Here is a 13,359-nt window from a genome sequence, read left to right on the forward strand (position 1 = left end):
AAAAATGTTCATTTTCTGATAAAAGAGTAAAAGTTTGAAACGAGTAGCTTTTTCATAAAAAACACCGACTTCAGTCGTGGTAATACCAATTATTTTGATCTAAAAACCAAACAACTAAACCAATTTTGATGAAAATTATGTGAAATCAATCCGCAAGCGTATCCTTTCAGACTAAAAAAAAAAATTAATCAGTTTAAAAATTACGGTGTTTTGAGGTAACAAACAAAATTTAAAAATACAACCAAATTGAGAACTTTCTGTTTTTTTAAATCGGTTAAAAATAGATGCAACCCATATTGTTTCAACCTGTATAGTATTACGTATATTGTACAACATTATTACTACCTATATATCAACCTAGTTATCTCCAATTTACAGTACATAAGTACGTCAAAAAATAATATGATTTGATAAAACGCGATACGAGTTGTTTATTTATTGCATTGCGTGTGTCTACTGTAATTTTGCCTTAAAATAATCTAATATTATTGTTTACTACACGTGATAAATACTCATATTAAAGTATGTTGTCAATGAGTCTGTGCAAATATGACGAGATAACTAGTTACTTAGTAAAATTTTTTGAAATTTGACATGGTGTAGTAAGTAACTATTGTAATAAATAATTGTGTAGAATTTCATATGCGTTTTTTGATAAGAAATCGTATATGTGTATTGTAATAAATGTGAGGATTGGTAAAGATGTTAGAATGATTTACACATAAACATGTTTAGTTTACTGTAGAACTTGAATCTGGATCTACTTACTTGGACTGACCATAGATATTATTCAAGACTATACGTAGGATTGGTAACTTATATCCTAGTTCTTGCAAACAATACGGCTAGTAAAAAAATAAAATTAAAAGTTACTTAAATGAGTTAATTTAACTTTGTTTATACTTATGTAAATTTACTTTATATTTTTAAGAAACAAGAATGTCTTTAGGTTTGAGAGCGAGTAGGTTGTAAGTTTCACACACAAAATTATTTATCAATTATGTACCCAGTATGTTAGACAAGTAAGTAGATAAAACAATATGTATATATGTATGTGCAATAAGTATTTATAATATAGGTCTTATTATAGAAATAAGATAACATTCGACTATGTTTGTGACTGCTCCACTTCAAATACGGTATTCAAGTATTAAATTACTATTACAACAGTGTAATGTTTTTAAACGGAAGATCCTTGCTGACTTGCGAGTTGACCTCCAGTCAGGCGACGCCCGCGCATATTCACGTTGTAGAAAACGTGACCGGCCCGGTCATTCGTATCACATAATAGATTTACGTATCCAAAATTGGGCATGTATTTTATGTACCTACTGTTAATTTGTGTAATATATAATTATAATAAATGTAAATGTCTGTTTATTTACCTCTTTCCTTCCTCTTAACCGTCGTGAAGTGTATTTTTAAAGGGTGATGATGGAATGATAGCCCCGCCTGCGCTATTGATATACACAAGCGAGGCACCAGTGATAGATGATATGTGAGGATGGCAGTAGGTCAATTAGCCCATTGTGACGTATTCAACGTCAAGAAGATTTTTTTTTTAAATAAAACTCAAGTTCTTTTAAATCGGAGCCTAATGTGCGTTGCTGGGGGGAAAGGGATAGTTAGCAAGGGAGTTTGACATCCCCATTGCTAGCAATATGCCCCATTAGGTCGACCTCCACGTGTTTCCCCCTGGAAACCATCGTGAGCAATTCTTGTTGAATTCATCACGATGGGCTAACTGACCTACTTCATCCTCACCTATCATCCTTCACTGGTGCCCCGCCGGTGTATACCGATAACGCGGGTGGGGTTACCATTCTATTATCACCCATTAAAAAAAATGTGCGTTGCTTATAGGATACATCGCACTTACAGGATACATCGCATATTAGTGAATATTTGGTTGTTTCAAATTGTTTAATAGTATTAGTAGATTGAGTTTAATTTACGTAGTTTTATTAATTTCAAGTGTGTGTGTATATACAGGTGATGCTTGATGATTTGTTTACAATTGTGATTCACGTGTAGAATTTCGACAATTTATTTTACGTAATATTTTGTTATTATTTAAATTATTTATTATTAATGTCATGAAGTTTTTTTTTATGGATGATAATGGAATGGTAATAATCATGCTTGTGCTAACAGTTTAAGTTGGCAGAGCACCAGTGAGGGGTGATAAGGGGAGAAAACGAGTCAAAAAACAAGTCAGTTCAACCTGATAGGGTATATTAATAGCAATGGAGGCTAACCTCCCTATATATATAATATCCCTAACTATGAAAAAGACAGAACATTTTTATCTTAGTCAGTCAGTATGTCTTTACCTAAAGGTTGTATGGACGAGATTGATTAGCCGCCTGCCGCCTTTTATATCACTTCTCATTAATATTTACTGTATTTGTTATTTTTCTTTTTACTTGGTGCAATAAAGTGTAAAATAAATAAAATAAATATGTCCCGTTTACACAGACGAAGTCTATGAAATTAAGTAACTTACTCCAAAGAGTAGAATACCACGTAAATACGTACGAGTATTTACTTAGTACATATGTGTTAAAATCTCTGATTTAATTTTAATTATATCATGCTTCTTAGGGACAATAGAGATTCATGAATAATATTAATGAGTTTCACCTATCATCTATTACTGGTATCCTAGTAATATAAATCAACAGCATTAATTAAGCTATAATTTCAATTTCATCATTAAAAAGAACCAGTCAAGAGAGAGTTGAATTTACGCGCCGAGTGTTCCGTACATGAGTACATAAAAGTGACCTCTATTGTATTTTCCATATGACATAGACGCCTAATAGTTATTATTATTTATACTATAATTTGTAATTTCTTATTTTTGGCTATAATTATGTTTAAAAATTGGACCACAAAACTAAGTTTGCTTTAGGTAGATTTTTGATAATTTTTCAAAAACGATGCTAGTTAGAAACATCGTTTTATTTTTTAATATTACAGGAAAAATATCAGCTTTTTCGCTTTAGACACTTCAGAGATACGGATTTTTTCACATTTTTGTTATTTTCGTCCAATTTTTTAGATATTAATTTTCAGTAATAAATAAAAAAAATTACATAGCAAAAAAATATATAAAATTCAGTATAAACTATAAAAATGAAGCCCTTTTATATCCTACTTAGACTAGTAAGTTAATTTTGGAATTCTGAGTATTCGTTTGGGACACCCTAGCATAGAAATTAAAAATATTTTTCTACCTTTTATCCGTGATTTCGTCCGCACGATCTGAATATGTTCACTGATCAGAATAAAAAGTAGCTTTCTCTACCCAATCTAGATGTGTTTACTAAAATTCATACTGATTGGTTAAGTCGTTAAGGCGCTATAAGGTAATCAACCAACAAGCAAATTCTCTTTCACATTTATAATACTAGTAAGTGTTATTTCCATTGCAATATGTGCGGGTCCACGAGATGTAAAATTATTCCAAATTTAAAATCAATAACATTAGTAGTTGCTAAGATATAACGCTGTGACCGACAGACAGACGGATAAACACGCACCATAAGGGTTCTTTGTATCTTTTTGGTACAGAACCCTAAAAACAGTGCAATGCGACTGCATAATCACGTTGCTGTGTCGACACTCGCAAGATTCTGATATTCGTACACGTGGCCTATACTCGTGTCATTATTGCTAAAATTATTTCTCGTTGATAACGCACAGATAGTACGTTGCAATAAGTGGATGCAAGTATTGCCTCAGGTTTCATATTGTAAATTATAGGAAATGTGAAGTGTCTATATTCAGCAGTAAATAATAATTAATAACTTTAATTATGATATTTATTATTTTAAGAAAGTATAATTGGCATGGATGAACTGTGTTAAAGCTGATATGGTCAGAAAAGGGGTAAATCGGAAAATGACTGCGAAAAAAGTATAATGGCTATAATAATAATTAGGCCGTCCCCCAATAATTAGTTGGGATAAGGGTAGGAAGGAGGGGGGGGGGGGGGGTAGGGATTGTTAGTAATGCGACATTACCTATAGTAGTCTAATTAGACAAACTAGACTAGTCCAATTAGACATTAGTTTCAGTAAAAATTAACTATGATGGTTTCCAGGGAGAACTGAATGGTGGTCGACTTGATAGGGTATATTGTCAACAATGGAGTCGTTAGTCCCCATTATTAACAATCCCTACCCCCGCTCGTATTAGTAAAATAAAGCGGTTCTATTGCTGAAAGCAATCTTTTAAAGACAATTTTATAAGTAATTATATATCTATAATACACAATTATTTGTTTAAAAACAACATTCGGAACAAATCATTTGATTTATAGTGACATCTGTATATGAATAGCGGTAGCGGAATGGAGTAGCTATTTGTTACTCTATTTCATGATAGATGGCAAACTAAAGTTGATAAATTTTTATATAATATATTTATATAAATATTTTACAAAAAAGATTTTTTTGGAATTTGTCTACATGAATTTGTTTGTAAAGATCTCCTCAGGTAAATTACTATAATTTATCTAAGTAAAGACAACGCAATGCTGGCAATAAAAATTTAGTTCAAACAGTTGTCAAACGACTCAGCCTATCTGTCTTGTCAATGTCATAATTACCTACTCAAACAGAGTTGGTACAACAAAATAACGTCTTCTTGAATTTTGGTATTTTTTACATTTATTTTATGTTTATTATTTTTTAAATATGATTGACAATCGTTATTTTGTACGAGAAGTGTTCAGTATATTCTCAATGCTAAGATTTAATTTAAAATTTAATTAATAATACTTCCCAAAAATTTAGGTGTGGCTGTTATTTTTAGGCATAATATATAGAAGTATTCATTTACAGATACTACAGTAATTTGAAATTAAGTCACAAAGATGCCTTTATTGGAATCTTGTTGGTCACCATGTATCTGGTCTTCCGATGTGAAGACGGGCAGTCGCGCAGTGGCAGTCTACACCGCCGCTATGAGTGTCATTCTCATTACGTTTATAGCTTACCAGATGGATGGAGGAGACTCCACGCAGCTATGGAATCCATTATTTGAAGCCGATGTTAGAGAATGTAAGTTTTAACTGGATTTTCAGTTTTGTATTGTAAATTAACCTATAAAACTACAGTCCTATGTTACAGTCTAGGCAATACAAATAGTAGTATTGTTATTTCAGTTTTTCTTTACAGCGGAAATAGTAAGTTTATCTATTAGTGGGGTATCAATAAATGATGCTGATGAATATATTGGTTCGTTATAACAAATTCATCAAGAAAGAATCTTTTTAGAGAGTATTGTCTGGAGGTCAACCTGACTGTGTATATTGATAAAACTACAGCTTGTAAACCTTATTAACAATCCTCCTGCCTTATTTTTCAGGTTAAGACAGTAGTATAATACTTTTAATGATTTATACTGTGTTATTTTTGGATGTTTTTACCAGAGGAGACTTTGTACAAAAGTCGATTGCTTGGGTACTTCTGTCCCATTCGTGTTTCAACCGTAAAGCAGTTGTGTTTGCATGGCTGTGTTTCAGTTTGAAGGGTAGGATATGGCGTGAATTTACTGGGTACGGAGGAATAACACCTGAGTCCTCAGGAATGGCAATGCATGGGGGGTATCATGGGTGAAACAGTATACTCTGTTATGTCCATGGTACTGCTTATGTCTATAGGCGACGGTTACCACTTTCCATCAGGTGGGCCATCAGCTTGTTTGCCATTCTAAGTTGAATACAAAAAAAAATGTTACTTATGTGATTTATTTATTCATTTCTATGCTTGACATAGATGATCTCTTCCCTGTAACAATTGTCTTAAGCCTATATTACAAGTACAGCCAACATGATATTAATAATATAAATTCTCTTTAATTTCAGCACTTCAAATATTTGGGATAATTTTCATTATTATATTTGTGGCATTTATTGTGTCTTCGGTTCTGATGGTAAGTTACAATATATTTAGATAATAAGTATCTATTTATGTATAGCTTTTATTTATTTATACTTTTGCATACAGTAAAATATGTCTACAGGAAGGGCTTAATGCTTGATGGAATACTATACCAGTCAATCATAACCCTAAATAGAGTAATTGGTGGTGAATTGGGTCTAACAAAATAAATTTACAAATAAAAATAAATATAGACTAGCTATTACCCGCGACTTAGTTTGCATATCCATCGTTTTTCATAAAATAAGTAGCCTATGTCCTTCCTCACGGTTCAGTGGTTTTGATGTAAAAAAACACATTTTCCTTCACTGCTCAGCTCCAATTGATTGTAGCGTGATGAAAAGTATACTATAACTTGCCCAGGAACATATTCCTGGGCAGGTTATAGTATAAGAATAATTGTACCAACTTTCGTTAAAATCTGTCAAGTAGTTTTTGTTTCTATAACAAACACACAGACAGGCAGACAAAAATTTTACTGATTGCATTTTTGGCATCAGTATCGATCATTAATCACCCCCTGATAGTTATTTTGGAAATATATTTCATGTACAGAATTGACCTCTCTACAGATTTATTATAAGTATAGATAATTATACACTTTTACCCATGACTTTGTCCACATGTCAGGGATATGTTTACTGTCCTGGTCAGTATATATAAAAAGTATATCCATTTTTATCACATATAGTTTGTATATACTAAATTTCACAGTGATTGATTAAGCTGTTAAAGCACTATAAGGTAACAAACAAACTCATTTTCACAATATTAGTTTAAATATTACATTTTATTAAAGTGAATGGTAGAAATATATAATATTTTAAAATTCACTTGTCAAAATTCAGTATGACTTCTTCATAGCTTTTTTTTATATGGCTTCCACCATAAAAACAACATTGATTTACTGCCAATGTCAGGATTAGAAAAGACTCCATGTAATTTATATTATTGCATTTTTGAGTATTTTGTTTAGTTGAATATTGAGTTCCTTGGAAAAGAGGGCAACTTTATTTATATGATTGTGATTCAAGACATAATTATATATTAATTATTGGCTTAATACTGTATTATCTACTATTTTTTTTAATTATTTTTATTTAATTTTAATTACTTATTTTTTTCTTTATAATAAAAGTTTAAATAGTTAAAGGCAAGTAGACTTATTATTGGTTATTATTACATTTATACATACTTATTGAAGCCAAATAAATTTATTTGGTTACTGATTAACCACTCTATGATCTTTATTTAAGAGCTGTATTCTTGTCAGTGGAGCTCTTGCCTCATAATAACTTGGCAAGTCTCATTACCTCTTGATATGACTTATACTTGAAATGATTTATTACCTAGGAAAGTGATTGTTGGGATGAAAATCTGAATAAATTATTCAGTAAATGTCGATTTTCTTGTGGATATTTCTCAATAGATAACAACATTCTGAACCCAGCTGTAGAGTTATAAAAAAGGACTACATAAAATATAGATTTTGTAGTCTCTTTTTTTTATGCAACTTAATATGACAAACAAGCTGATAGTCCACCTGATGGAAAGTGGTAACCATCACCTATAAACATAAGCAGTACCATGGACATAACTGTGTACTCTTTCGCCCATGATACCCCCCATGCATTGCTATTCCTAGGAATAAGGTGTTATTCCTCTGTACTCTGTAAATTCACTGCCATATCCCATCTTTTGAATTGAAACAACCATGCAAATACAACTGATTCATGGTTGAAACATGAATTGTACAGAGATACTCAAGCAAATTGCTATTGTACAAAGTTTCTCTCTGGTTTTCTATTTCAATAAAGATTATTTCTATTCTATTAAAAAAAATATTCTCAATTTCAGGTGATTGGAATAAATATATGGATGCGAGGTATGATGTTGCCATGGATGATCATCATGGGCCTGATTATATCATTTCAACTTATATTTGGTTTGTGGCTTCTTGGTGGATACTACATTTATGTAAGTAAATTATATATTATTATATTTATTATTTATGTGAATTTAAAATTGATAATTTTTTTTAAAGTTCTATAGAACTATATAAACAAGCAGTTATGTTGCAATTTATGTTGCAGTTATAGTTGACATATAATAGTGAAGTTAAAATTTAATAGTGAAGAATCTTTACAAATACTTGTAATTAAATTACAATAACTGATTAGTTGATGCACTGTTCAGATTATCTTTTGTAAGTAAAGAAAGGCTGTAGGTGTGATAGTTAAATGGTTCTTTGTCTGCATGAAGTTTGTTTATATTGCAAATACTTTATATTTTTCTTAATTTTGTTAAGAAAAGATGATAATGGCACTAAGTTTAAAATTTCGTCTTAAGAGAGCCCAAATCTAAAATTTCACGTATTTACTCGTAACTTTTAAACTTATGCAATTCCATACAAATTTTCCAACCCTGTTTTATCTTCTTAGAGGTTGAATTTTCAAAATATTGTCCATTTACGCTTTATAGATCTGCAAAGTTTCAAGATCCTAGATACAATGGTTTCGGCTGTGTATTGATATATGGGTCAGTCAGTCTTCAAAATTTTTGTAGATAAATTTGTATATATATATATATATATATATATATATATATATATATATATATATATATATATATATATATATATATATATATATTTATGATAATCTAATGAGAGCTGTTTTACAATTTTTTTTCAGTTGGATGCCACGTTTGCTGCACTTATAGATTTCGTGTGGATGGCATATAATGTTAGTATTTATATTAATTCCTCATTAACAATCTATTATTTTTATTTACTAAACATTTCCCATGTCTTTGCCCGTATACATCATTAAAAATAATATAAGTGTCACATAATTGGATTAATCACTCGTTCCTAGAGTATTTATTTCCTGTGTAATAAGGAACCAGGCGATATCTAGGTGCACAATCCAGCACACCTAAACCTGAAGCAATATAGAAAAATTCCTTTTCTAAATTAGCTCTCGACTGAGAATCGAACTCGGAACCTAAAGAGGTCAGGTTGTAAAGCAATGTTTTTACTTTTGAGTCACATTGGTTGCCAATTATATAATATCATTTTATTTTAGTTAATATATAACCTAGTCATTTATCAAATTTTATTAAAATCGGTTGAGTGTTTAAATATGATTAATTAACAATTTACAAACTTCATAAATTTAATCGATACAGGAAGTTTTTTCCATTACTATTACCAAAACAGGCAATTAATCTGTTTACCATCTAAGTCAGTTTAGTAATTTGTTAATAATGTTGAATGGATTGTTGACACACAACAGATAAGATATTATAAAGGACTGGATTTTACCCACGACTTTGTTCGCGTGGCCAGTATATATTTCCGGTATAAATAGTTTTTTTTTATACAACTTAGAATTTGTTTACGTCGCCTATAGACATGAGCAATACCATGGCCATAAAAGTATGAGGACTCGGGTGTTATTCCTTATATCCTATATCCCACCCTTCAAACCGAAACACCATGCAAACACAACAGCTTAACGGTTAAAACACGAATGGACAGAGGTACCCAAGCAATCAACTTTTGTACAAAGTCTCCTTACGTCCTTCTCCATCTCATATAATACATGTGTATTAAATTTCATAGTGATTGAGTAAGCCATTTAATCATTATAAGTCGCTATTAATACACATAAAATATCCATTTATAATGTTAATGAAAATAAACTGTTTTCTTTCTTCAGATCTACTGCTGGCTGTGTGTGTTTTCTCAGTATCAAATAATTTTGGAAATGCAATCACCAAATATAGAAATCTTAGTGGAATATTAGTAGTGAAGTAGTTTTAGTAAACATGACGTAAAATGAACTTATCATGTACCTAACAATGTAAATTTATACATATCTATGCTGGAAAAATAAGTGCCTAGAATGCCACTAGCTGATATTGAGTTATATATTATGTGTATATATGTAGCATGGAATTGTTTTTTATTCTGTGTCAAATGCATATTTAAAAACAGTATTGAGAACAGTTGGTGATGATTTATTCAAATAAGAAACATTTCTTTAGTTTATACTCTTCACAACTTGTTGTTGTTTTTAAATTATTTATAAAAAATGCAAATATATGATATTAACTGTTTTACTATATCGGACATTTGCTGTATTACCTAATATCATTTGGTTTTTTTTTTGCTCTCTTGTTATTTGCTATATAAATGGCACTGAATACGTTTTGTTCTTCCAGTCATGTATTTATTAAGCAATAATTAAGTAGTATTAAATTTCTTTTTTATTTGTGTGATTGTAGAAACTTCTTGAATAGTAGTTTATACTGTTTTGTATCAATATCTGGGTATCTCCTTTTAAAACCTTCTACAAACCTATTTTAATTATTATACGGTTTTGTCACTTTCTTTCAAATTGAGAATTTAACACAAAAGAAAAGGACAAAACAGTTTAATAACTAAAATAGATTTATGAGACCTTTGACGTGTGATAAGAGGGTAAGTCTACATAAAAAAAAAAAAACTGTCAGTTAAAAGTTAGGTTCATTTGGTTTCAGAGTCTCCTTATACAGTCATATTTTATAGTCAATGATATGTATACAGTTCTTAATATGATCTGATTTTAGTTTTGACCATATTGTAATTAATTATATATCATCTAGACTGAAATATATAAAGTGCTGAAATGTTAAGATGATGAGAATGTGATGAAATGTTAAGGATTAAATCACGTCAGTTAGCCTATTGTAACGGGTTCTCTCGAGTTAATGAAATAAATCGCGATGGTTTCTAGATCGATCGCGTGTAGGTCGACCTGAAATGCCAATCTTATAAACCGTCGTGTGTAAATGTTGTTAGAGTAATACACTTATAAATAAGCTTGACCATCTCATTAAATGTTTTTATAACAGTATTTTTTTTTATAATTGTCTCAAGTTATTGCAAATAATATCTCGTAGTTGTAATTCATCTATTTAATAAGTGGTACCTATTTTTATTAAACGAATTCTTATTTTATTTTAATACTATGTAAAAATTACCATTACTTACTTTTTTAATTAATTAGAGACTTCTAATTGCTATCTCAAATTATCTCCCATGAATGGTTTTAATAGTGGATTTTTTTTGTAATTAGTTTTGTATGCTGCAACTACTTACTAAACTATCTAAATTAAAAAAAAAAAAAAAAAAAGTTTTGTAACATCTAAAAAAAGTTTCGACTCGGTTTATATATTGAACTTGATGTTGCATTGATTTTTATAAACATTCGATTAAGGTTAATATAAGTGTAGAAGGATTTTTTACATTCCTAAAGGCAATATGTCATAGACAAAATTATTTTTGTTAAACGAATATGCATACGACATTTAAAATAATGCTGTATATTAAAAGCAGTAAAGTTTAAATTGTTTTGTCAGAAATTGATAGCCGACTTTTGTAGTCATCAAGATGTTAGTTCTCGGGTATTTTGTATGTTTAGAATAATGTATGATATAATCCTTTAGCATCTACATTTTACTCTAGTTGTCTGTATTATTTTTTTTTAATGCGCATGCATTTGACAGACGTCTAAATAGATTTGATATCTCGATACCCACCGTAGTTATAATTAAAACATTATGGTAATGCGATAGAATTGAGTTAAGAGTGTCATAATTTGCATTGTCTGTCATATTTGAAAGAAAATTGATTTCTCTAGCTTTAATCAAAGTCTATACAAGTGAAATCAAAATTACTGGCATACCACTAAAGGAGTGTTCATATTTATTCCGCAAAGAAACACTAGTCGAAAGGCGATAAAACAATTGTCCCAGTTCACCTGAAACCCTAGTCTTGATCCGCGTATGGATTGAAGGTTATTTTTTTTAATCCATCATTTGGGATCGAAAAAATATTCTATTAAAAATATTTTTTGAATGTTTCATTCATGATCTTTTTTTTTCTCTAAAAAGAGAAGCTAAGAAGAACTAAGAGAAAATTCTAAAATGTTAATGTTGATATAAATAAAGTACAAGGAGGGTAAAACTTTGCAGGTTTTAGGCTTCCATTATTAACATGATAGCTGAAGGCGCCCTGTTACAATGAGGCGCTCAAAATTAGTGTAGTCATTCGATCTATGTTTCTTTGCGAAAAACATTCAGTTCCATATTTCAGTACGCTTGCACTGTATTTTTAAAATAAAAAATAAAAAATTACTTAATGCACATTAAAAATAATATTTTAGTAAAGACGACGCCACCTAGTGATTAAAGTAAGCATTAACTATTCAAAATTAAATGTATCTAGGTAAACATTTAGATGTAATTAAATTTCATTAATTTTATTTGTTATTTGATAGGTAATGCAATTTGAAGCAATCTCTTTTGTAACAATTTTTAAAATGTATATTTATTAGATATATTACTATTGAAATATTCCGTCCATCTTGTAAAGTTGCATTTTTATACTTAGTGAAATTTACATAGAGATTTATATTGTATTTCGATTAATCATGTTCTTTTATTTATTTATTTTTTTGTATGATCGTTTTATATATTGACTGTGTCTTATATAAAGTTATGTGTATATTGATATAATTTTTAAAATATATTTAGTTCTTTTTTTATAACTCATGTCTTTTTACTGATATTGAATTTTTGTCGAATATACCTAGTCCAATCCGTCCCGTGACAATTTTTACATCGAATACTGAAAACTGTATGTAATAACATAGATGACTTATGTATAGGATATGATATATTTTTATCAAGAATAAGTTTATTTATTTCTTTAAATTTTAATGCACACTAAAATTCTATATACATTTGGCGGACTTAACATCTGGTGGTATTCTCTACCAGTGAACCATAGGGCAAACCGAGAAATAAGTAGGCGGTGCATTATTGATTAGAAGAAAAATAAAGCAATAATTATTATTATATCGGCCGTGTGGTCCCAGCATAGAATGAGCCACCCCTTTTTCTGTGGGTGTCGTAAGTGGCGACTAAGGGAACTTAATGGACAAGGAATGGGCAACAGCGTCCCTCTTAAAACATCATCAAAGCTAATTGCGGTTGCCAACCTGCTTCCCAAACATGGCAACTATTGGTGATGGTGTTGCACCACCAACCCTTCAAACCGAAACACAGCCATGCAAACACAACTGCTTTACACGTTTACGGTTGAAACACGAATGGGACAGAGGTACCCAAGCAATCGACTTGTACAAAGTCTCCCTCTGGTATTACATTATTAAATTACACTTATGCCAAGATCTTATAGGTACGATTGTGAAATATTTGTTAACTTTGGTATAGAATGCAGCTAGTGTTCTTGTTTGGAGTCCAAAAGGTAATATACCTATGTTTTTCAAAAGTTAGTTTCTCTCTACATGGCAGTAGCCTCCTCTTTACATTTCCACACGTGGTGTTAAAAATAAAA

The 13,359-nt window shown here is 30.3% G+C and overlaps 1 protein-coding gene across 1 annotated transcript; it reads left to right on the forward strand.

Moving 5' to 3' along the window:
• The first annotated feature begins 4,584 nt into the window (after positions 1-4,584).
• LOC113520384 (uncharacterized) lies at positions 4,585-11,113 on the forward strand. The gene is made up of 6 exons (XM_026905711.3): positions 4,585-4,663; positions 4,851-5,069; positions 5,876-5,943; positions 7,809-7,928; positions 8,645-8,695; positions 9,674-11,113. Exons 2-6 carry the CDS (start codon positions 4,883-4,885, stop codon positions 9,758-9,760), a joined length of 513 nt encoding a protein of 170 aa, XP_026761512.2. The 5' UTR covers positions 4,585-4,663; positions 4,851-4,882; the 3' UTR covers positions 9,761-11,113.
• The last annotated feature ends 2,246 nt before the right edge of the window (positions 11,114-13,359 follow it).

Source organism: Galleria mellonella, unplaced genomic scaffold, assembly GCF_026898425.1.
Source record: "Galleria mellonella isolate WM207_F2 unplaced genomic scaffold, CSIRO_AGI_GalMel_v1 utg40, whole genome shotgun sequence".
Lineage (NCBI taxonomy): Eukaryota > Metazoa > Arthropoda > Insecta > Lepidoptera > Pyralidae > Galleria > Galleria mellonella.

What these genes read in the sequence shown, in the direction of transcription:
- LOC113520384 (XM_026905711.3), top strand. Translation starts at nt 4,883, where the DNA reads ATGCCTTTATTGGAATCTTGTTGGTCACCATGTATCTGGTCTTCCGAT. An exon ending in TTGTGTCTTCGGTTCTGATG is followed by an intron (nt 5,944 to 7,808) that starts GTAAGTTACAAT and finishes TCTCAATTTCAG; the next exon opens with GTGATTGGAATAAATATATG. An exon ending in TTGGTGGATACTACATTTAT is followed by an intron (nt 7,929 to 8,644) that starts GTAAGTAAATTA and finishes ATTTTTTTTCAG; the next exon opens with TTGGATGCCACGTTTGCTGC.